The following is a 23872-nucleotide window of genomic DNA, read 5'->3' as shown; positions in this document are numbered from 1 at the left end:
ATATCTTACTTCAAGCTCAATTCTGTTTACCTCCAAGATCAAGTCCACAGTTTGAATATCAGCGCACGCAACGGCTACATGAAGTACTGTTCTCCAGTTCATATCCTTGAACTTTAATGGAAAACCGCGTGCCAGGTAATATTTGACAGCGTAGTGCTGGCTCCTCTTGACAGCGCACATGAGTGGGCAGGGGGTGCAAGTCTCAGTAACTGGATGGAGCATCGCTCCCTAGCAACAGCGACAATGTAAATGTAAAAATGTAAATCTTATTTATAGTGGTCATGCAATTAGCTATACATACACCGAGCTTAGCTAGTTTACAGGCATGCCACTGAAACAAAGGAAACAAATATTTCAAATAAACGTAACATAGTTAAAAATCCTACCTGGCAGGAAGCAGACCAGTTGGCTATTTACAAAGTGTTACCGGGGATTTGAACTCGGGACTACCGAGAAACAAATCCTGGTATTGGTAGGGTGGAGGCCTTGAACCCGGGACCCCCGGATTACAACACCAGCGCCCTAAACCACTCTGCTACGCTGCCTCCACGTGACAACACAAATAATATATTTGTAGATCGGATGTAAAATAACTAAATGATTATTATATCTATATTTTATATTTAATAATTACCTGCTCCAGGAGATAGTCAATGATAGGCACATGTCCTTCAAGTGAGGCTCTGTAGAAGAAGGTTTACGCTTTTTAATAAACCTGGATATATAAACAAAAGGACCAGGAACGAAACAAAAATACTGTTCAATTACGTTAGTCAAGAACTACACAGAAAATTGAAAAAAAGCTAGCTGATTGTTGAATATGGGACACGATTAACGAAATTTGAAACTAATTATAGTATCCTTTTAAAAATACATCACAAACACATTTTAATTCTGAACCTCATGTTTTGTATGCTATAAATAGTCAACATATGTTTTCAAAAGTGACTGTTACAAATTTTTGAAAACTATTTATATCGTAATTGTTAGAAGTCTGGAACCTAGACTGAGAAATATTATCTGCAGCAGTAATTTAACCCGTCTATTGGTCATTAGTAGAATTCTACCTGAACACTAATGCAAATGCTGCAACTTGATTGGCTGAGCCATTGCACACTATCAGCCACTATCGGCCATGATGTGGATGCTAGTCATTACATGATCTCTTCGCCAATACCCAAACTTACTAGCTCTGACTGGAGAGAGGCACTGTGAAAGAATGGCAATTTGTTCAAGAATACAACACGATTTAGACATCAACTAGGGAGTAAACGGCAGTTACCTTAATAACGGCGTCATTCCGTTACCATCTTCACTTTCGATCTTCGCGCCGTGTTGCACCAGTAGCTTTGCTATTTGCAAGTTACCTTGACTACAAGCTAAGTGAATTGGCGTGGAAAAGTCCTCCTAAAACAAACAAAATATAATTTAATTCATACAAGTTCACCCTCACCTTCTTATAAGGCAAATTAAGTAGCACACAAGGCTTAACAGGGCATATAAATGAGGTACCAATGTTAAAAATACCCGCGTATCTCTCTTTGACCAAAAAGTGAATATCTATTTACTTCTGACTTACGTAAAAATGTAAATGAAAGCAAACAAGCAAAAACAGATCACAATAATAGCTACAAAAATTAATTCACCAGAAAGCACATGGTTTTTTTTTTTTAAATCCTAATTAGACTACGAAATATCTTTCCAGACTGGTCAAAGAAAGTTAGTTGTGTTTTTCGAGGCCAAGCGGAACAAAACTAAAACCATTTCAACAGGCATGTTGTTTAAAATTCCTTAAAAACACCCACCCTAAACCTCCTATAGATATCTGTTTCTAACGCGGGGTGATCTCATGGTGCTTAGTGCATGCCCACTGCCTTGACAGTTGCAGTTCTAATAATCATTGATTACCTGTACAGTGCATATGTCAGCTCCAGACTCCAGGCACAGCTCAACAATCTAAAAGCAGATGAATTTCACACCAATTAAAATAGAAATAAGGGTATATTCTTAAAGAAGAATCAATTTCTGTTTTCTTTGTTCAGCTTGCGTTCGTTATAACAAACGTGGTGTCACAAAATGAATTTGGAGCTGGCTTGAAATTTTGAGTAGGATATCGAAGAGCGATTCCTCCCTCCCGCTAATTCGTTAATCGCGCATCGATCTATCTCGAGATAATTAAATAGAAGTGAAGTGTTTTGCAGTCTAATGGAATAACCCATCATGTTAGTGGATTCTGTTTTAGTATCACTCAGGGTAGTCGCAATCGCAGCAATGTTTTTACAGATGGAGAAACGATAGTCCACGCGAGATTAAAGTAGATCATGATGATTGGGTTATATCAGTTGTAATAATGCATTCTAACCTCTTTGTGTCCATGTTTAACGGCTAGATGTAAGCAGACATTTCCATAATTATCAGGACTATTTAACAAAGTCCGCGTTGACAAGCCGCCACTTTTGGCTGTGAAGAAAATGAAACAAGCAATGACATACGTTGAATACCCTGGAAATACTTCAAGATATAACTCCACATTTAACTTTCCTTCATCACTTCGTTATTTGGATTCATATACTGTTGTGCGTATCTGAATCGTTTCACCCTCAAGCTTGTTCACTTAACCAAACTGGAACAACATTTGAAGCCGAAGTTTTACAGTTCTCGGTACCTTTGCGCAGCATTTCTTTGAACGCGTCCACGTGACCTTCTCTTGCTGCCAAGTGCAGTGGCGTGTAACCGTCATTATCTCGAAGGGCCATGTCTGCTCCATATAACACCTGAAAAGATATGAACACTGCTGTCGTTACCTTGTTCATGAATTAATAACGTGCATTTTAACTTTACCTCTTTAATCGAGCTACGATACCTGGAACAACTTGTAACCATTACAAAACTGTCGTTAAACTTATATAATAAAATAATAATAAAATGGTCTTTTATTTTTGTTATTTTGTGAGAGCACATTGTAATAACTGTCTTATTCTCTTTTTCTGTGTTTGTTATCATCAACAATTTCCAGCGAATACAACATGAAAGTGTTCTCCTCATTTAAATACTTTTCAAGTAGAAAATCAATTTGAATTGCTGAAAAGTCGTTTATCAGAAACGTGACCGACAGTTTCTTGAAGCATGATCTGTTGTCAGCATGTAATATAACATGACATAACACAAAATGACATGACATATGATATGACATAACAAAACAACAGAACATAACATGACATGACATGGCATGACATAGCATAACATAGCATAGCATAGCATAGCATAGCATAACATATTTCCTCACAGTTTAGATTTATAGATAAAATTATAGCTTTTTTACGTTTTCTTTTCTTATTCTTTTCTACTTGTTTATATTGTCGCCAACAGGATACGTTATGTTACCTAGCAACGCCTGACTGCTGGAGACTGGATTAGAACTGGACGGAGTATATTCTGCCAAATTAAATTGATTTACTGGACTTCAATAAAAAAGCTTTCTTACCAACTTCCTAATAACTTCTGTCTGTCCCGCCAGAGCTGCAGTGTGTAATGAAGTAGCTTTGTCGTTGTCTTCAAGGTTTATGGGAATTCCTCCTTCATTTAGCAGAAGCTGAATAATCAAATTAAAGTTGGCTTTCTAATACAACTGGTCTGCATATATTAGAGGTTTTAGTTGTTTATTACGGCACTATATGCTGGGCTGCCAGTTTATTTTATGACAGTTATTGAATATATTTTCAACCTGGTGATCATCCTCGGAAACCCAGGGACAGTTAATTGGGCCGGGAGAAAATAAACCCAGCAAAAACCGAAGCGCCAAAAGTTGACAAGTATAAGGGTTAGGGTTAAGGGTTCGGGTTAAGGTTTGGTCTTGAGGCTTGATTTCGGCCGGTCTCTTGAGCGCACTCTACTAGCATGGGCTTTTTTTCCTGAACAGCGGCTGGTAATCGTACCTATTCCGTTGTAAGTGGTATCTTTTACGGGTCAAATAAAGCTCAAGTCACAACCAGATTGATCTCCTTTAGGGGTTTAATTCAAATTTTCCGACGAGCACTCCCAACCTTTTCATATGAGTTTCCCCCTGAACCGCCACTTAGCGTTTGTTACGTATGTTGCGTCAAGTACTTAATAATGGTTTGACACCGATTTTTTTGTTATGACTTCATGCCATTTTCGATTTCAGGATTCAATATCCCTTTTAACGCGAAAATTAGCTTACATCTTATCTTGTAAACCCTACCTTTAAGACCTCTGTATGTCCTTTACGCGCTGCATAATGCAGCGGTGATTGACCATTGCAGGATTTCTTGGTAATGTGAGCGCCATTTTGAATGAGCAACCGGCACGCATCGAGCGAACCAAACTTACTGGCGCATATCAGCGGTGTCATATAGGCACAGCCAGCGTTCAAAGCCGCAGGAAAATTGATATCTGTGTGAAATAATCACCAAACTCATTTCAGACCACCACTTGGCGTTCAGACTAAAGATGGTGACTGGTTGGAAGGAAGACAATTCTTTTTATTTCGTATTTGCAACGTATTTTGAACTAACGCTATGCCGGATGCAACGATCAAGTTGAATACCAACCAGAAATTTCAATTAGAAATACATAACGCTAATAGAATGGTTTTCATTTGAGAATCGAAAAGTAACTGGTTTTGCATTTTTTACGCTACACGATTGGCTTAAAAATATCGCGCCACTTTTTCATCCAATCAGAAGTAAAACCAAAACCAATCGCGACTCGCTCACACACGTTTTCCCGCGCTTTGCGTCAGCTACATGTCATTACTTCGAGGTTTGATTGGTTCACTGGATTGTCTGTGTCCTTTGTGATTGGCTGGAGTGATAACTTTGATTTTGGTTTTATTGAAAACTGCTCTAAAGAGCGATTTCAAGAAACTTAAACCAATCTTGCTCAACCCAGATTACCGTTGAAATTTACGCCATAGTAAGCTGAATTCTCGTTTTGATTTATCATCTTAAAAAAGCTGTTCGATATTGAAAAAGGGAATTTACTTTGCAGCCCTAAAATTTAGGTAGCTCTTCAAACACCTCTAACAGGACGTTTGCTGTTTCAATTGTGTATTCATGATTACCATGACGGCAGCCTTATGAGGTCTCCTTTTTGGTGAGTTTCTACTTTTTGACGTAATATTTCGATTTCCTGAAATATTACGGTCAATATACTATCACTTTCTGTTATTTTCTGACTTCCTGAAAAGAAATATGGAAATCCAAGATGGCGGATTTTATGATGCCATATGAGGTCATAACCAGCAAATGATAAAAAACTCTCTTAAATGTTTACCCACTTAAACGCCCTTCAGTCTTTACATTTCACGATTTACGTTCCATACTTGATGGCTCATATCCGTACCTCAAACTTCATCGTTCATTTTCTCTTGTTACTTCTTCATTTAAGGCAGGATTATGGCTCCTGTTTAAGGTCATTTGTTGGGGGTCTTACTAAACAACATATAGCGTAAAGTCTGTATACAAGCCAGAAGGCCCATCAGGCTGGCGTGTCTGTAGCATGAAGCGACTAGGACTATTTCTACTCCCCTTGGATGGGATGCTAGTCCATCGTAGGGTTACCCCGAGAATTAAATTCGCCGGTACCAATTTATACACCTGGGTGGAGAGAGGCACTGTGAAAGTAAAGTGTCTTGCTCAAGAACACAACACAATGTCCCCGGCCAGGGTACGTTCGAACCCGGACTGCCCGATCCGAAGTCGAGCTCTCTAACCATGAGACCAACGCGCCTTCACAAACAACACACAATAGCGCACCAAATAAAAATGCAAAGCAATCGATGGCATTCTATAACTCCTTACCTGCCCCAGCGTTAAGCAGCAGTTGAATGATTTGTACGTGGTTTCCTCTCGCCGCATGGTGAAGTGGAGTAAGTCCATCTGCGTCGTAGGCGTTACATTCTGACGCGCTTACTCGAATCAACTGCTCTGCAACACATGGCAAGCCATCGCGACATGCCTAGAAAATAAGCAGTAAAACTGATTTGTTCACAGTTCACTGAAGAAAAGGAAATGTGGGACGTTCACACAATCTAATCTGTTTTAGGGTTTGTCGCAATTATATAGCTATAGAGGAGTGATATTTGAGGCTAAACATTCTTGTTAAAGTTACTTCCCAGCTTCGAGGGCACAAAAAACCGTTTTTTCTTTTATTTGACGGATTCTCAAAAAGCGGCCGAGTTATTTAGGAAAAACGTATTTTCAGATAAAGTTGATCAACCAGGAAGGTGTCATAATCGCTTCACATCTTCGGTTCTTCCTCGAAAGTCTTCAGTAATCTTCGGAAATCTTCGGACATCTTCGGAAATTTTGGGAAAATGTTCGGCAACGTTCGTCTGACCTTCGGACAGGTTTTAGAGAATCTTCGAAAAGTGGTCGGAAATCTTCGAAAAATCGTCATCTGTATGTCTATATAATAAAAAGAACATTACACGTTAGCTCGAAGATATGAATTTTATGTTCTAGTGGCTAGAACAATATCTCACTCGTTCGCTGCGCTCATTCGTGAGATATTGTTCTTGCCACTCGAAGATAAAATTCATATCTTCTTGCCATCGTGTAATATACTCTATAAATGGACGAAACCGCCAGGGGAATTTTCGCGGCAAACGCTTATTTGGAGCTCTTATTTCATGTTGTTTGGTATTGTTTATCGCGCATTTGTTCTTTTGCCTTTGGCTACTTTGTCCGTTTTAGTGTCTTTCTCTTCAATGCTACAGAGCGATAGAAAACATGTTGCAATGCGATGTTTTTCTCGGGAAATCCTGATCCATTGTCATTGACGATAGGAGGTCCTGTTGTTCCATTAGTTTGCGGTTTCATAAGACGAGATAATCTCCTGGCGTGGCGCGAGTTGTTTACGAACCTTTACGAGCTAAAACCTCGCATTTGATTTTGGGAGAAATACATCCACTTTAAGCGAATTTATAGGTTATGCAGATTTGACTGATTTTCGTGAAATTTCGCCAGAACATTCCAGGGATAATGACAAAGGAATGTTCGTGGGGAAATTTGGATGTTTAACATATTTTTACTGTGGCGTCCATTTACGCAGGACGTCTTGCATATTTTTAGCTACTCCAACTCTAGATGCGGATATCTAGACAGCCAATCAGAATCGAAAAAGCCTGACACGCTTTTGTTGATTAATGCCTTGTGATTAAGACTGTACAGCCATTTTGCTCGTGTGGCCGTATTCGATAGCCGATAAATTCAATCGGAACAACCCTCGGGCGTTTCACGCCTTACCGGCTGCTGAACCTTCCTGAAAGATAAACTCGCTTAAATTGTATTTTTATCGTAAATTACATTTATTAAAATTTCTTCTGATATATAATTTTTTGGGGCTTTATTGAAACTGGCGCGTGTACGAATTTTTTTCCGATGGACACTCGCGAAGGTGGGAAGTAACCTTAAATGGGCTTTATCGCGACATATTGAGAATTTTTTGGTGACGCGCAAAGTTATCTTTAGTCTCAAAGAGAAACCTGTAAATATAAATTTACAAGGGTAGAAAATGATTCAAGGTAATAATAAACAAACTTAAAGAAACAAGGACGGACGAAATATATTTCGAGACAGCCTGAGATTATAAAAGACAGGCTTAAAAAATTTAGGATTAACATGTTATCTACATGTGACAACCCCTTGGATAGTGAAGTTTTCATTTCATTTCATTTTTTCTCGTTAATTAAGAATATTTGACAATTATAAATTCTCCTCTTGAACCAAAATCTTATAAAGTATTTTAAGAGAGAAGTCTAAGAAACTTGTAATAGGCGAAAGAACCAAAGTTTATATACGTTCCCTTCAGGTACCAGGGTGTACGTTGTAGTTCCATGCATGTCAGTAGAGAGGGCACCGCGTGAGCATTCAGTACTACATAAACTTGCCAATATCACAGCACGGACTGTTGAGACTCAACACACGCTACAACACAGGACGCAACATTTTTCACTTGACGTTTATCAAACGGCAACATTACCTGAATGTGTGCTTATAATTATGTAATCAAAACATTTGGGTTGAAGAGAACAAATTAGGAACTATTCAACTTAAGTAAACTTGTTATTACGATCGCCTCGGTAGTTATTGTGAGTTGATTTTTCAGCGACGTTAATGTACAGACGAAATCCAAGACAGCTGAAGCAACTGTAGGTTGGTTTTGATCATCACACATTACCTGGAGAACTAGAATCACTAAAAGAAAACCATAACACTACTCCAGGGGCCAAGCTTCCTGTTGAGATTGTGAATGTTTACACAGGTTAGGATTCACGTTGATTATTTTTGTAGAAACAGAGATAGATGATTGATTTACATAAATTTTCAAAAGATCAGAGATAAATTCTAAAACTGTCCTGATTTTCTTTTTTTAATTAAACAAACTAGACTAAACATAATACAGTGATTGCTGTTCAAACATCTGTGCACATGATGTCATGTCAGTGAAAATAAAACACAACATCACAGTGACTCAGCAGTAATATGAAAACAGAAACTACTTTAATCTGAAAAAAAAAGCATGGTATACGACTCATTTGATTTCCATACAATCAATTCCCTCGAACCGAATATGTCACTTTGTTCTTTACCAGAGTCAAAGTGTCTCACTTCAAAAAAAAATCGATATATATAATAGTCAGCCATTTCAGATTCGATTGTTTGTTAATAGTTCTCTTTCCTCTCAAGTGTCGACGACAACTTGAGCAGAGAGTAATGTTTGCTTTCGCCGCCCCTCCATCAGTTAAGGTACTGAATACTTTCAGGAGAGAAGAATCTTGATAAATGTAAGATATAACCCCTTGAAGTAATTCAGCTAAAGCATCGAACTTGATACGAAAACTTGTTCCATGAATACAAATCTTCAACTGAATCTATGAAAAAAGGTTCTCGAAATCATTCTCTGGACAAGTGTCATTCTAATATGGCTAGTTTTCCACGACAGATGATTTCAGAAAAATCTAATACGCGAGAGAGATTTATAACCCTTTTCACGCTTGCTGGATAAGTTGTTAGTACAGTCAAGCGTGCGTGCTCTGAATATCAAAGCTTATCTGCAACGCTCGTGCAATATTTTCGCGCCTGGAATTTCTGATATACGGCAAGCCATATCTATTTATCATAATTAGGAAGGTGCAGCTGAACTAACTCTAAAGGTTTTTATCAAAGAGGAATTGGAAAATTCAAAATAAGAGCCGTTTCCTTTGCCAAATTAATAAACCACTCTTTAGACATACAGTAATAAAGGGAACTCAACTTAACTTTCTGAAGGATTTTGTCCTAAATGTTTACCTCCCTTTTAGCGATTTTTTTTTTTGCGGTAAATCATGTTTACTCTATGTGTAAACTAATTTAACGGACTAAAAGTCTCAGATACAAAGACTAATTTTGCTCAAAAATTCGTTATATTTGTGTTCAGTAGTTATATTAATGATTTATGTACAGTTTGATTCGATGTTAGCAAAGATAAACTTTGTTGTGTCCTTGATCTTTTTGACCTGGAGGCACAAAAAATGATTGTTTGCATGAAGTAATAAGTTGCGGTGAAACACAATTTAATAACACCTTCTTCCCCGAAAATCATATCTTTTGTGCGGATTAATTTCAACTTTGTGATGTTAATGAAGTTTTCTTTCTTTTGTTGATCAATGTAATTGTTTTCATTGCAATTTTCGCGAGCAACAATTATACAGACAGTTTCTTGGAAAAGGTCATAAAAGTCATAACAAAACGACGAGCTAACTGCTGTCGCGAAAAGAAAGGAAGAGGAAAAAATATGAGAAAGATTCATTTCATGTAATGACGTCTTGTGTCACATACACTGTTAAACGTGTTATTTTGCTGTGGTCTTATTCTAGGAATGTAAATTATTCTGGCTTTTTTATAAATTGAGATTCATTTCATAACATCGCTTGGTTTGGATAAAAAAAAAAATCGTGCAAAACATGATCCATCTATTACGGTATGTTTTGACTTCTTTTCATCAGTTCAAAAAGACATTTCTTTATTTATACGTTAAACCCTAGCTCACTCATTACGATTATAACAAAGTTCACTTGTAATTGTGCACGTACATGAACCTGAATCTCAGGCCTTTAATTTACTTCGAAGCTTGGTCCCTGCCTGATATTGATGTACTGCAGCTAAGATGACGAAATATGTAATTTATCAACAACACATGTCGTAATCAGAGTTATTTTCTGCTGAGCTGTTATTTTAGATTGGAAAACGAAATCGCCGACAACATTCGATCGACCGTATAGCTTTCCTAAATTTGAGAATGATGCCTCGCATGAATTAATGTAAGCTCTTAAATATGTCTGAGACCTTGGAGAAAGAAGAGCAAAATTTTAATCTCACACCCGTGATATTGGAACGATTATTGTAACGTTAATAGTAACGGTATTTAAATTAACTTTCGACTTTTTCCCTGTAAAAACGATCATGTGGGCTGTCAGTAAAAGCCATAATGACCACACATGTTGCAAACAACCCCGATCGAAAATTAAAAAAAAAAAACCTCCTAACTTAACGTACAGGATATGGATCTCATTAATAATAAAATGTAATTGTGGGAGGTTTGCTCTTCTGAAGGTTTGTTACTAAAACTTGTACACTGCTCCTTGGGTTGATATGTCAACCCTCGCTTTCCTATTTTCTTCTTGTTGATCACGCGATAAAGTGGACGTAACCAAATGAATGTACATGTGCGATAGTTTCTGGGTCTATGGTTTTACTAACGTAAGAATTACTTGAACGTCAACATCGTTAGTCAAGCATCATATTTATTTCAAGCCCACCTGCTTCGTTTCTTATTGTTGGTCATGCCTGATTAGGCCTTCGGGTATTGGGTGTAAACTGGATGCGTGTAAGCGCAACGATATAGTACAGTAAACTGTCCTTCAGTTGTCCATTATTTCCTTGAAACTGAAGCTAAAGAAAGCTTTTTCACAACAGAGAATTTCGTTACGTATTATGTAACTGATAGGTTTTTCTACGATTAATAGAACTTAAGTCTTTCCTACCTGATGCAACCCAATCCGTTTGCACGGATTTCGCTCCACCGTTTCATTGATGCTTTTCTGAAGAGAGCTTCCCGCCATGGAATTGTCAGGTATTCGTCGAGAATTCCTGGTATCAAGAAGGCTTAAGCGGAGAGACATTTCTTTGTCATCGATTCCGTCCAGCTCGATGTACTCTGAATCGTCTATCGTCTTGCGCAGCTTTCACTTCTTCAATTATCACGCAAGGTCTTGTTTGCAGACGTCACGATGATCTTCTCGCGCTGTGGTTGGTTCATAAACTGTGAGTAGTAATGGACGCTTATATGGCCGGTAACCAATCAGGAGCCGAGAAAGACAATAGGCTATTGTTTGGAGAACAATGGATTCTATTGTTCTCTAAATCAGAGATGGCGCCTTGAAAAATCGGACCAATCAGGAGCCGAATTAAGAATTCAAGATGGCTGCGCACACGAAAGTCGGCCATGTCGGGAAACAGCCCACCAGCCTCGACGGAGGACCTGGGATCGGTCTCACGGATTTCCAAGGCAACTCAGTTGTTAAAAAAAGTCGATACTTACAGTAGCCTGTATTCCTAAACGACAGAACTCCGTCCGGCAAGCGGCCATGATGAAGACTGAGAGACTTGGGTTCGACTCCAGGTTAGACAGGGTGGTGCAAAGCAGGGTGGAACGATGACCTCATCGGAAACCAATCAGAGAATAGATGACATCAGCCTACATCAGTATAGACCCATTTACCTCGCTTTCATGCTGGGATTTTAATGAGATGCATCCAACTGTGACTCATGAAAATTCGTCTTTGTCTGGCAAGGGTGTCACGCGTCACGCAAAATTCATTTTAAAAACAAAGATTATATTCTCCAAAAGTCCTGGTGTTACAAACTAGGTCGTGTTCTGAGTGACCAGCGTCCATACACTATTTCCAAACAAGGTATGTGCGTGCTGACGAAGGGGATAGAGTTTGTCTTAATACATGAATGTCATTTTCTCAGTATAAAATAATGTTACCATTGATCATTGTTTTTAGGACATGTGGTGGCTCCTAAAGGAGCCGGTTTTTGTTTTGATGTTTTACTTACTGCTCGATAATTGAACGCACACATAGTCTCTTCCTGTTCGCAACTCTCTTCTGAAGAACCATCTCTTTAGAGTGTTGAAGGAGTTTCTGTAGTACTGTCGCCATGAAGTTTTGTTTTTTACAGACCTCCATCTCCTTTAATCTCACCTCCCCGCTAATCTTTGGCGATGGCGTACCATCAACCAATGAGTTGCTAAGAAGAGAAAGATCTCTCTCCACTTCCAAAAGTGCTTTTGAAATCGTAGGGTCGAAATCTTTGTCGCACTCCGTCGTCAACTTGAGTTGTCACACGTGGAATAAATTAAAACCGAAAAGCACATGTATCTTAACCCCTGAGAATAACATGTAAGAAATTTCAAACTTTTCGCGCTTGAAGTAAAGATCCAACAAACACTGCAAATCGCTCTTAATCCAGCAATTATAGTTGTCTAAGCGGGTTTCCAATAGCGACAAAAATAAATCACTTACATCAAGCCTAGTCGTTTCCTCCAAAGCGACGCACAGCTCTTGATCACTCAACTCCATAACTGCCAAGACAGGAAAGAAACTACAAAGGAGACGTGAGCTGAACGTTGTCACAAGTAAAATGAATTCTTTTAAGACCGTTTGACTTATAAACAGGTATTTACAAAACAATAGACAATGTCAGGTGGTTAACAATCAATGAGAAGACGGGGGGATAAGGGGGTATACCGCACAGTACTGTCATTAAATTGTTATAAACAAAACAGAGTCTGAGTCTTTATAACATTTATTGCATAATAATAACTCCAAAAGGAAAATTGATTATAATTTTAAGTCTTTACCGTCGGTATTCCACAAAGTGTTGGGAACTAAACTCGTTTCCAGTTTCACAGACTCTTGGTCCCAGGCCCCAAAACGTACGATATTCTGGCCTAGTTTTCTTTGCTTTTGGTCATGAGGTCTTTGCCTGATCCTTTCCTTATTCTTGGCATAATAACTTCTGCAATATTCGTTGATCCGTTCCCTGTTGTTTTTACAGTATTGTCTTCGGTAATTTCTGATGTGCTCCTTGTCCTGTTGACAATAAGCTCTCTGGCCGCCGGCGAGTCGTTCCTTGTTGTTTTTATACCATCTTTTACGACAGTTTTGAGAATCCCGACGTTCTCTGCACGATATTGTTTTTGTTGGGCCAGGATTCGCTCTCTGTTCTTTGCATAATATTTTTTGTGGTAGGCCTTTTTACAGACAACCTTCTGGTCATTCCCTGACAGTTGATTGGAGCAATTCATCTTGCATGTGTGGCGTCTTACAAATAATAGGGACTTTAAGCAGCGGGAACGCGGACGGCGACGGGGACGCCGAAACCTGTGAGAAGGTTGGGGAGAGAACGCCGTTGTGGTGGGAATTCACAAACATTAAGTGGCAGTCCCGCTAAAAGCCTTGCCTGACCAAAAATTCGATAGCCTATTTATGACCGTTGCGGCTAACAAAGTTGCCCTAAACATACGTTATGAAGGGCTTTTGTTGAAGGTCTCATTGATAATGATGAAAAAGTAGCTTCTGCTAAGAAACATACCCAATTCAAGACTAGAGTGCTAAAACCATACCCAATTTATAACCAAAATGGCCAAAATCGATACCCTATTTATGAAAAACCCTACCCTTTGGGGGCCTCACATACAGATACCTGGGTAATTGGTCACGTTACAACTTGTGTGACATTTTGACGAAGCTGGTGCAGCTTTCGTTGTGTAAACGGTCCGATAAACGGGCCCCGAAGATTATTTTATGCGTTGTGCAAGATACTAAAAGACAAGCATCAAGCATAACACAGAAGTAAAGCCCATCATTCATCGCAAAACATAGTTCCATTCAAGCGCGTCGTGTTCATTCACGTACATTTCCCAGCGATGCAACCGGCAAGTGTTCGTTGTTGTTGTTTTTCGAATTCGGGCATATAGCCCTCAAGCTCCCAGTAGTCTTGGCAGTAGTAAAAGATTCAGTTGCCATTAAACGGTAAATGAAAACTTACGATTCTCTTCATCTCCTAGTGCTACCTCTGCGGCAGAATTTATTGAAGGGTCAGGACGACGGCTACGGTTAATTTCTGCAGACCGGCGCCATTATTTACTTTTGGAGTCTCGCAAGTCTTGAGAATTGATCAACTTTAACGCAACCTTCACCTCAAAACTGGATCTAGAGTGTACACAAGTATTAAAGGAAGCTATTTGCCACTACTCAGAAGGTCAACAAACGAACCTGAACGGAAGAAGATGTATTTTCACCGGGTGCTAGGGTTATGCAAATAAGCTTTGACACGGGCGATAGCTATGTAAACACACTGACTGTGGCAGATTTTAATCTGTTCTCGCGTGCAATCCAAGGAGATACCCACCGGTTTGAACTTATAGAACGGTTGATTAAGGTATGAAATTTACTGTGATGTGCTTTTTAGGCTTCATTTAGACCCAACTTTTGAGATTTTCCCCGTCAAATTCGGCTAAATTTTAGTAGGTGATCAAAGGCCTCGGAGTAGGGTGTCTTCCAGCCTCGTTGGTAAACTTAGAATTTTTCGAAAAGTTTCCATATTCCGTCAGTCAAAGTAATGAATGTACCTTAAAATTCTTATGAAAACGAAATTCCGTGAGCTGTATTTTAGGTGACGTAGCACGCTTCACAAAATCGGTGAATTTTACCTTTCTGATCACGGTCGGCAACCTCAGTTCGGCCAAAATTCAATTTTGGCTCGTAGCAAAGCAGAAATAAGGAATTGGAAAATAATAAATTGCTTCATTATATATGTGTGTCAAACCCTTTTCACTGACAAAAAATGAAGGAAAATTATTTTTGGTCCCGAAGTCGAGTGGACCGCTTTTAGCGGGACTGCCACTTAAGCAGCACCGTCGGAAACCGCGGTTTCCGCACTGTCAAGCTTAGTGACATTACTGATATTCGTCCTCTGTTTATCAGGATGAACTAGGATGACTTCATTGAAAGAAGTTCGCAATCAACTCTTGATAATCCACGATGAAGGTGTGTTAAACGATGACGAACTTCTACTGTTGTACGATTTAAACCGGTCTAATGATCTCGACCAACCTTATGAGTCCTTTCCTGATTTTAACTTCGATGGTTTGAAGACGACGAGTGCCTGTCCGAATTTCGCTTCCACAAACGCAACTTACCGCTTCTCGCTGAGTTGTACGATGTAGTAAACGGACTTATTATCAGCAGAGGTTTAATCAACCTGGTGCAACAAATCAGTGTGCCGACTGATAAAGATCTAAGTAAACCACTGATCTTACGACTGAAAATGGAAACAGCTACACAAGTTTTAATGGTGTCTATCCTTTTAAATGTGTTAGAATTTCACCATAATGAGCCATTTGACATTTGAGTACTTCTTGAAAGGAAAAATTTTGGTTGAAATTCGTGTAAGTTTTCTTTATTTACATAAGCTTTCAAAAAATATATTTCATGGTACTCACAAGTTCGCCGACTGGCTTAAGTTCGCTTCAGATTTCTCGACGTTTCTCTAAAATGAAATATCTCACATAGCAAGAGAAAACAAGCACTAAAGTTGCTCGAAATAAGTAACACGGGTTATTTACACAGCGGAGGAAACGAAAGTGACAACTATGTTTCTCGTGACGGATTCTATTGTCTTCACGCGTAAAGAGTCTCTGGCAATAACGGCACGATGAGGACATGTTTCGCTCAGAGACTCTTTACTTCAAATGAATCAAGGCAGTTGAAGCATTATTTTTATCCTAAGCCGATAATTATTGGTGATTTAGTTGATCGTTACGATCATAAAAGAAAGGGAAAACAAAGGACTTGAAGAGGATGAGGAGGAGGAAGAAGAGGAGGTGGAGGAGGAGGTGGAGGAGAAGAGGGAGGTGGAGGAGAAGGAGGAGGAGCAGGAGCAGGAGGAGAAGGAGGAGGAGAAGGTCGAGGAGGAGGAGGAGAAACAGGTGGAAGACGAGGAGGAGGTTGAGAAGGAGGAGGAGAAGGAGGAGAAGGTGGGGGAAGAGGAGGAGGAGGTGCAGAAGGAGAAGGAGGTGGAGGAGGTGGAGAACGAGAAAAAGGAGGAGGAGGTGGAGGAGAAGGAAGAGAAAGAGGTGGAAGAGGAGAGGAGGAGGAGGTGGAGGAGAAGGTGGAGGAAGAGGAGGAGGAAAAGGAGAAGGAAGAGGAAGAGGAGGAAGAGGAAGAGGAGGAAGAGGAGGTGGAGGAGAAGGTGGAGGAAGAGGAGGAGGAAAAGGAGGAGGAAGAGGAAGAGGTGGAGGAGGAGGAGAAGGAGGAAAAGAAGAAGGAGACAAAGTATCTTTAAGGGTGCACTCGAAGAAATGATAATTTTATTTCCGTTTTTAGGCTCGATTTCCGCACGTCTCTCGAGTCCAGTCTACTAGCGCGGGCGAGTTTAATTCAAAAATTTCGACGAGCATTCCCCGACCTTTTCGTATGGGAGTTTCCGCCTGGGAGGGGGAGGGGGGGGGAGGGAGAGGTGGGGACTGCTGTCGCTACCGTTTTGACTTTCGTTATCAATGTCTGTTCAAACGTCTTGGATTAGCTTATATTGATTGTTGTAATCAAGTCTTATACTCTATTTGTTCCAGGCTCTAAAATGTTCTTTCTTTAAATTCCGCGTTTAATCATTCTGTACCGTCTTACATTTGCTTAAAAGAAGTGCTTTTATTAATTTGTCGGCAGCCTATTCTCGGGGATCATTACAACAAGGACTTCAGACGGCGCATGGAGACGAGGCAGTCACGAAGAGATTACGTGGGCAATGTGGACCGGAAGTTAACAAATGGTGGAGGATTGGGAAACACTTGCTCTCCTTTCCAAGCCCTCCATATGCCTGTACGTCCAAGTCAAATGTTGCTTTTTTTCTCCAAAGAACGATTAGAGAACTTCATTGCAGAAAAAAGTTACTTTTAACACATTATAAACTCAAGAGAACTTATTAGTTACATTTTTATCAAATTTGTTTTTCTTAGTTTAGTAGTTGTCTAGTTATTATACTCTAGTGTAAATTCACACTACTTCTGTGAAGACTGTGAAAATAAGATACGATTTCGTGTTTGAATAAAGACTGATTGATTGATTGATTGATTGATTGATTGAGCCATTCAAACTCCTCTTGTGAAAAGTGTGACATTATAACGTTTGTTAATTTGTGTCCTCTTCAGACTAAGGCATAGGTACAAGACACGATATAATTCACACGTTTTCGTTAACTTTTGTCGACAGGACACTTAAGAGTACGAGCTTCCTAAGAACATGCCGGTGACTCCACGTATGATGCACAAGGCGGGTCGATCATCAAGTGAGCCAGTCTGGGTGACAGTCCGACAGGGAGCTCTGCCGCCATTACCCGCAGTCAAAAGATCGGACAGCTTCCTCACCATGGCCGAGTCCGCTTCAAGAAACGCCTCACAGTTGTCGTTTATGGTGGAGTAGATCACGCTTTTGGTGAAAGATTAGAGCGACTGTCTTTTGGTTCGTTATGATTGATATCTTCATGGCAATCAGAGCGGGTAAACAACATCTGTGTCTTTGCGATGTCTCGCCTGCACAAATACTTTCTCTTGTTGCTAACTTACTTCTATCTCCGAGACTGTGCGAGATATTTCAGAATTTAGCACAACGAAGCTTACTGATTCGAGTCGGTTGTGAAAAATCGTGGGGTATAATTAGCCAATCAGCTTCACCGTGACACGTCATCAGTGTGAAATGTCGTTCGTCATTTCCAGGGCAAGAGAGAGAAGGAGAGGGAAAAGTCAACCGTGTTTATTCAATTGTTATTCTGAAGGGAAAGCTATCATCTGTTTCAAATGATTGTAGCATTCTTGTGACTTGCTACACTACGATACTTGTCAAGGAAAGATTACGTTACGAGCCAAACGAATGCCTACATTGAGAGGTTACCTTTGAGTCGTTCAGAAATATGATAGAAGAGAGGGTATGCCTCGAGGGGTCTGCCCTCGCACTAACAGGAACTTGCGGAAAAGAGACACTATGAAGTGATGGAAATCCAAACTCAAGGTAGTGCTGTTCATAAAACGAAAGATGGCAGAACTTTCTTGGAGTTGAGTCCAAACCAACAACAACTTAATAGTTTCGTTGATGATCCAAAATAAATCACATGACATGTATTTATCTTTCATAATTATATAGTTACGCTCAATATAATTTATTGTACAGTTGCTAAACACGGATAATTTTTGTAAATAATATTCTATAGGTGTACCTCTAGGATCGAAAATAGTGATATAGAGGACAATTCGAGTATTTTTAGTGTTCTATGAAATATGAATTATGAGTTTTCACAAAAATTGGGAAAAGCTTAGAAATATGAAGGAAAAATGGAGAATTTTGGTGCCTGCAATGCAATGAAGCCATCGTAGAATTCTGCAATCAATAATGACTAAAGAGCATGCTTAGATTATGGATGTTTTTATTAAAGAAATCATTACGACAACCTTATCAGCCAATTTATTTAATTTTTGCGTTGCCACGTGGCAAGAATCTCAATCAGTGTGTCAACTTTGGGTCCTTATTTTTTTTATTTTTGTTTGTTTTTTTTACTCACTCATCTTCCCGTGATATTTCACGTTCACCGGGTCAGGCCTTACACTTTAAATCTGATTCAGCGTGGTGCAAATGACTCTGACTCTACAGCACGGTCGGGGAGTGGAACAAGTTACCCCTTTTGGAGCCCAACCGGAAATCAGTGACGCCACTTTGGCACAACAGGGCCAATATCCAGCGCGCGTTCGTAGAATAATTGAACCAAGGGTGTTGATACCTTGGGAGGGCGGCTACAAGCTACATGCAAGAGAGTTGATAAATGGGTTGCTTAAAGCACAGAAGTATTTCACGTGAATGAAAACTAAGATATATAAACTACTTTTAAATACTCAGCTCTACAAATTCATATCTGTCTGTACAGTGCTAACTTTGATTTTATTTCTGCCTTGTGTAAGGTTTGTATTGTGATGGGCATGAATACAACGTACTTCAAGATTCTCTTAAGGAAATATAACATAGATCTTAGTTTTTAAGTGTAAACATTAATAAATTAATCAATGCTCATAATCAGCCATTTACATTACTTCTGACCACATTTCCTATTACACGTCATTTACTTTATCGTCTACTGTAGCGTCTACTGTATTAGCTACTGTAAGTTCTATAGCGACCCTACTGGTTTATAACTGTACACATTACCTGGAATAACTTGAAGCAATAATTCGAGCATATATGTACACGCGGTTCATGTAGCAGCGCATTTTTGGCAAGAACCGAGCTTAAATTGACTTTTGGTTTATAATCATTGTTTTAAGGTCGAGTAATACGGACACGGGAAATTGTTAAGATGTCTTTCGATGTAATCCTGTAAATTGACATCGAGCCTGGCTGAATCAATTGCTGTTAAATGCTGAGTATGTCTTAGAAGTCATCCAGGAGGTCAGTTCTGGTACTGACTGGAGAGTGCGCTCCAAACTGTCTTGAGATGTTCTCGAGTATTGTTCTTTGAGACCGCATTTCTGTTCTTAACGCCATGATGCTGTGAAAGGGTAAGATAGAAATTCTTAAATAATAAATAATACACAGGACCTTCCGCTCAGACTTTGAGAGAAATCTCACCAAAGCTCCTTTACACCGTTATGCGTCGGTTTTCTTAGTGAAGTCGCGGATTAAATAAGAGGTTGTAATAGATCAAACATGAAAGATGGTGTTTGACCACATTTCCAAACACCGAGAAGAGGGTTGAAAATACGTCGCGTAGCGGAGTATTTTTGACGAAATTCGAGGTGTTTGGAAATGAGGTCAAACAATGTCTTGAGCGTTTGATATAACTTTTCAATCGGAATTAAAACTAAAGAGAAAAGGGCGAAATAAAATCGTAGAAATCTATGCTAATTAAGATCATGTATCCAAACACAGTCGCAATGATGATTCATTTTGTTTTGAACTTGATGAATTAAAATTTTTCCAGTTCGTTGATTTAATCCGTGTTAATCTTCTCCATCCTTTAGCATACTTGCTTCTTTATGGTGTTTTTCTATCTTAGTAAATAACTATTTTGAGGTTTCCTTCAATTTTAAGTTAATTTTCTACTTGGCCAAAATAACCCAAAACACCTTGACTGAACTCATTTAAATGAAACACTGGCTTCCATTTGTTGGCTGACTCACCTATCTTGATGGGTCTTAAGTTGTTCATGAAGCTGCGTCATCTTGTCTTCAGCGGAGTTAATATTTTTAATTAACCGACATGGAGCATTATCTACCAGCCCCAGGTACCACTGGCGAGGAACAAAAAAACAAAAAACAAAAAATCATAACTTGTTACCCTCTTGTTGCTACACATTCAGCAACACAGTTTTAGTCAGTTATCATTTAACAGTGATCGTGTGGATGGAAAATACATATGGGTTATTGACCAAGCGTGAGGCCAAGATGGCTGGATATTGGCCAAGTTCTTTTTCTGCGTGTTTATGGATCGAGACGGAATCGAGGTCCATAAACACAAAGGAGAAGATCGAGGCCAATATCCAGACATCTTAACCTGACGCTTGGGCAATAAAGGATGTATTATATGGAAAAAGAACACTATTTGTATGCAGGACACAGCAGGTAATCTCGAGCGGGTAAGATAGCGCCATCTTGCCCGCTCGGGTAGCCAATCACAGCGCAGGATTCGGTTCATCTTTCCCGCTAATGGAGCTAGCTATATACCGTAAAATCCCACTCTTAAGCCCCCCCCCCCCCCCCGCTTATACGTCCCCTGGATATAAGCCTATCTATTTGCTAACAAAGATATTATTCCGGATATAATTAAGCCCCCCCCCCCCGACAGAAGCCCATCTAATGTATATAGTGCGTTCCTTCACAAACATCAAGACTTTTATCCGAAAGTTGTAGGCATAAACAAGTGCTGTGGATTTTAGAACAATAATTATAACGATACCAAAGAAAGAAATAAATCTCCATGCACATGTAACAACGCTATGAGTTTTGTTCCACTGTTCATTTACAACACAACTGTTCAACGACAATGTTTTGGAGTACGATAACAGAGCAAACAGCTAGCTACAATCCGGCAGTTTTCCATGCACGCAGATGTTTTTGTAGCCTGCCGTATTCCTTTCCTCACTTGCGCTTTGTGTTTCTTGCTCCCGTAAATGTAATACACACATGGTAATTCAATTCCACCTCCAATAACCTAAGTGCCCTCCGGTGCCTTCCTTGCTTCCCCGGTAATTTCACCCGTTATGCTTGTCATTATCCCGTCTTTTAAGAACGGACAAAGAACTTGCGCTAACGCATTGGGGACGTGAACAATAATGTTATCTGTAGGCTTTTTTAATTCGTTTCTCAGATAGGTTTTATCCCGTTGTCTTTCCGAAACATTTTTTTTTACTCCGATTGCAAGTCCCTCTGGATATAAGCCCCTCCCGTTTATGACCCCACCCAAAACCCGTTATGAAGTTACATAAGCGCAGGGCTTTAAAGTGGGATTTTACGATAATAATTAAAATTGTGCTTTTAATTTTGTTTTCGAAAACGTATTCGTGTAAGAGTGTGATGTTAGCAGATCTTACCGTTATTCTCCTTATGAATGACATGGAACCTGAGTTTGGATAAAGAACAACTTTAGGGGCATAAAAACGCTCTCTTATGCGAAATGGTGTCCTGTCTTCAAACTGAGAAAGTGATTCTATCTGTTGAGAGGAAAGTCAGTTGCGAAATTCGTTATTACACAGCTGAGCGATCAAGAACTAAAATCAACCAATCATGTGGATTGCCTTTTCGCCGGTCCAAATTTTCTAAGCATTGGACCGAGTACTGTATTAGGCTTTCCTGTAGTTTCTTTGGCTTAATGTTCTATAAAATTAAACTTATGCGTATGCCTCAATATTTCTTCCAACTATTTTTCCTTCACGACAGACTTGAGCACACAATCAGAATTGCGCTGTTGGAGTTTACGGTATCTTCCTAGTCATGTTCGTGGAATTTTTCCTGAACTTAATCAGTCTTATGATGTTAAATTATTACTAATTAACCAAGCTTGCTCCGGGCTGTTTACAGGGAAAATATCTAGTTCTCACCGAACTCAGGTATCGGTCGATATCCTCCCAGGATACACCCGCGCCTGTTACATGTATGTTATGGAACTAGCTTGTTCGGCCCATATATGGTAATTTGTCGTGGTAGCTGAATTATCGTACCTCGATTGAGGGCTAATTTAATCACAGAACTGCAAACTAAGCAGGACTGCTGCTGTTTTTTTTTTTACCTGTGTTTTAAGGCGTTTTAACTCAGCGTTCTTTTTCACTGCCTCAATGTCTCCAACAGCCAAGCCAATCTATAAAGGCAAAAAGGAATGAAAAGAATACGAGAAATACGTATGCAAGCGCTCTGTTAAGAATTGGTTTGTAAAGAACTCGCTAAAACATTGGTAAGTGTGAGCCCGAGTCAAAGTCAAGCCGTATTGGAGAACTGACCAACCGTTCTTACACAATAAATCCAGGGCCGGGTTGTTTTCAAAGCCCAGCACGCGATTAAGCTAACTCAGGATTAGCGAGCCAGAATTTTGATGTGAGTTTTGTAACTTTGCGGTGAGGTTTTTTGGTCTTCTGTTTTGAGTTTGAATAATCACAAAGTACTCAAAACATGAGCAATGAAAAAAGAGAGAGAGAAATTCTCTGAATAGTTCGATTAACTTTTAATCCTGGGTTAGCGTTAACCGGCTTTTGAACAACCCGCCCCAGATGTTTTGTGAATTAAATCGTCCTCATTTAAATTAAAATGAACGAGCATGAAAAAGGAAACAATTCATAATAATCAAAAGAAAAGAACAAACAGGCAGACGAGCAGACAGAAGGAAAACAAACCAAGAAAAAAACAAAGAAAGAAAGAAATGAAATACAACAATAACAGTAACAAAATTGCGTATTTAAAAAGTGAACAGTCTGTCACTGTCCATAAGCCCTCCCCACTTATAAGCCCCTCCGGTTACAGTCCCCTACTGGTTTAAAATGAAACGAATTCGATTTATTACGGTATTCTAAAGATTAATTAATAATGAATGAAAGAAAAACGAATTTCGATCAACAGTGCTGTAGAAACAGCACTTTACGGGATATTTACTCACCAGCAGATTCATAAGGGAGATGGACATTATAAGAATGAATGTGAAACAGATGAAACGAGCAAGCTCCGGCATTGCGAGCTTTTTCTCGACAAAGTAATGATTGAATTCCACTCCGCCAGCCATCATGTCGAATACCTTGAGTATAGACATGTATGGAGACGTGTACGACAGCTGAAAATCAAAAAAGATGATTAAAAATTCTTCTCTGATGGCAGTTAGCGTTACTGTTGCAATCACTCTTCCAAAAAAATTTATAAGACAATTGAACACAAACAATTTTTAAAAGATCATTGCATGTTGTCTTTTAGAAACTTTTCTCTGAAAATATTAAGCAATAGTTTCTCACCTCATCTCCCAAGAGCAGAAAGAAGATCAACCCGTAAGCAACGACAAGCATGGAAAACACGACGATAACCTGAAGAAAAAGCAAATAACAGCTGCAGTATATTTAACAATTATTCCACGAGAGCGCGTTGGATATGTGATGATAGAGAGCCAACGAGGCGTGTAGCGCCGAGTTGGCTGTAATCACATAATCTCATAACCTGAACAATCGTGAGTGGAATAATTGTTTAATTTGTAAAAGACGCCCCCAAAATATAGAAATCTAAAGTAAAA

At 39.4% G+C, this 23872-nt stretch overlaps 2 protein-coding genes across 3 annotated transcripts in view; both read right to left on the bottom strand.

Moving 5' to 3' along the window:
- The window catches only part of LOC110063868 (transient receptor potential cation channel subfamily A member 1-like), a 66383-nt gene that overhangs the window by 17227 nt on the left and 25284 nt on the right, over positions 1-23872 (bottom strand). Inside the window, exons 2-11 of the mRNA XM_089290696.1 lie at positions 11048-11325; positions 5823-5979; positions 4223-4413; positions 3485-3592; positions 2666-2774; positions 2363-2460; positions 1909-1956; positions 1283-1407; positions 635-683; positions 31-228 (exon numbers count right to left, since the gene is read on the bottom strand). Of these exons, the coding sequence (XP_089146822.1) occupies positions 31-228; positions 635-683; positions 1283-1407; positions 1909-1956; positions 2363-2460; positions 2666-2774; positions 3485-3592; positions 4223-4413; positions 5823-5979; positions 11048-11185 (1221 nt within the window). The 5' untranslated portion in view covers positions 11186-11325. The remainder of the gene's footprint in view (positions 1-30; positions 229-634; positions 684-1282; positions 1408-1908; positions 1957-2362; positions 2461-2665; positions 2775-3484; positions 3593-4222; positions 4414-5822; positions 5980-11047; positions 11326-23872) is intronic.
- The window catches only part of LOC110063867 (transient receptor potential cation channel subfamily A member 1-like), a 39016-nt gene continuing 34182 nt past the window's right edge, over positions 19039-23872 (bottom strand). For both annotated transcript variants that reach the window (XM_089290695.1, XM_089290694.1), the window contains 6 exons: positions 23601-23669; positions 23255-23425; positions 22397-22465; positions 21702-21821; positions 20293-20402; positions 19039-19661 (listed from right to left, as the gene is read on the bottom strand). In XM_089290695.1, the coding sequence (XP_089146821.1) occupies positions 19544-19661; positions 20293-20402; positions 21702-21821; positions 22397-22465; positions 23255-23425; positions 23601-23669 (657 nt within the window). In that variant the 3' untranslated portion in view covers positions 19039-19543. The remainder of the gene's footprint in view (positions 19662-20292; positions 20403-21701; positions 21822-22396; positions 22466-23254; positions 23426-23600; positions 23670-23872) is intronic.

The sequence above is a fragment of the Orbicella faveolata genome, unplaced genomic scaffold, assembly GCF_042242905.1.
Source record: "Orbicella faveolata isolate gen_17 unplaced genomic scaffold, um_ofav_v1 contig_2, whole genome shotgun sequence".
Lineage (NCBI taxonomy): Eukaryota > Metazoa > Cnidaria > Anthozoa > Scleractinia > Merulinidae > Orbicella > Orbicella faveolata.
The sequence above is the reverse complement of the archived record's forward strand: the minus strand, read 5'-3'. Positions and strand labels throughout refer to the sequence as shown.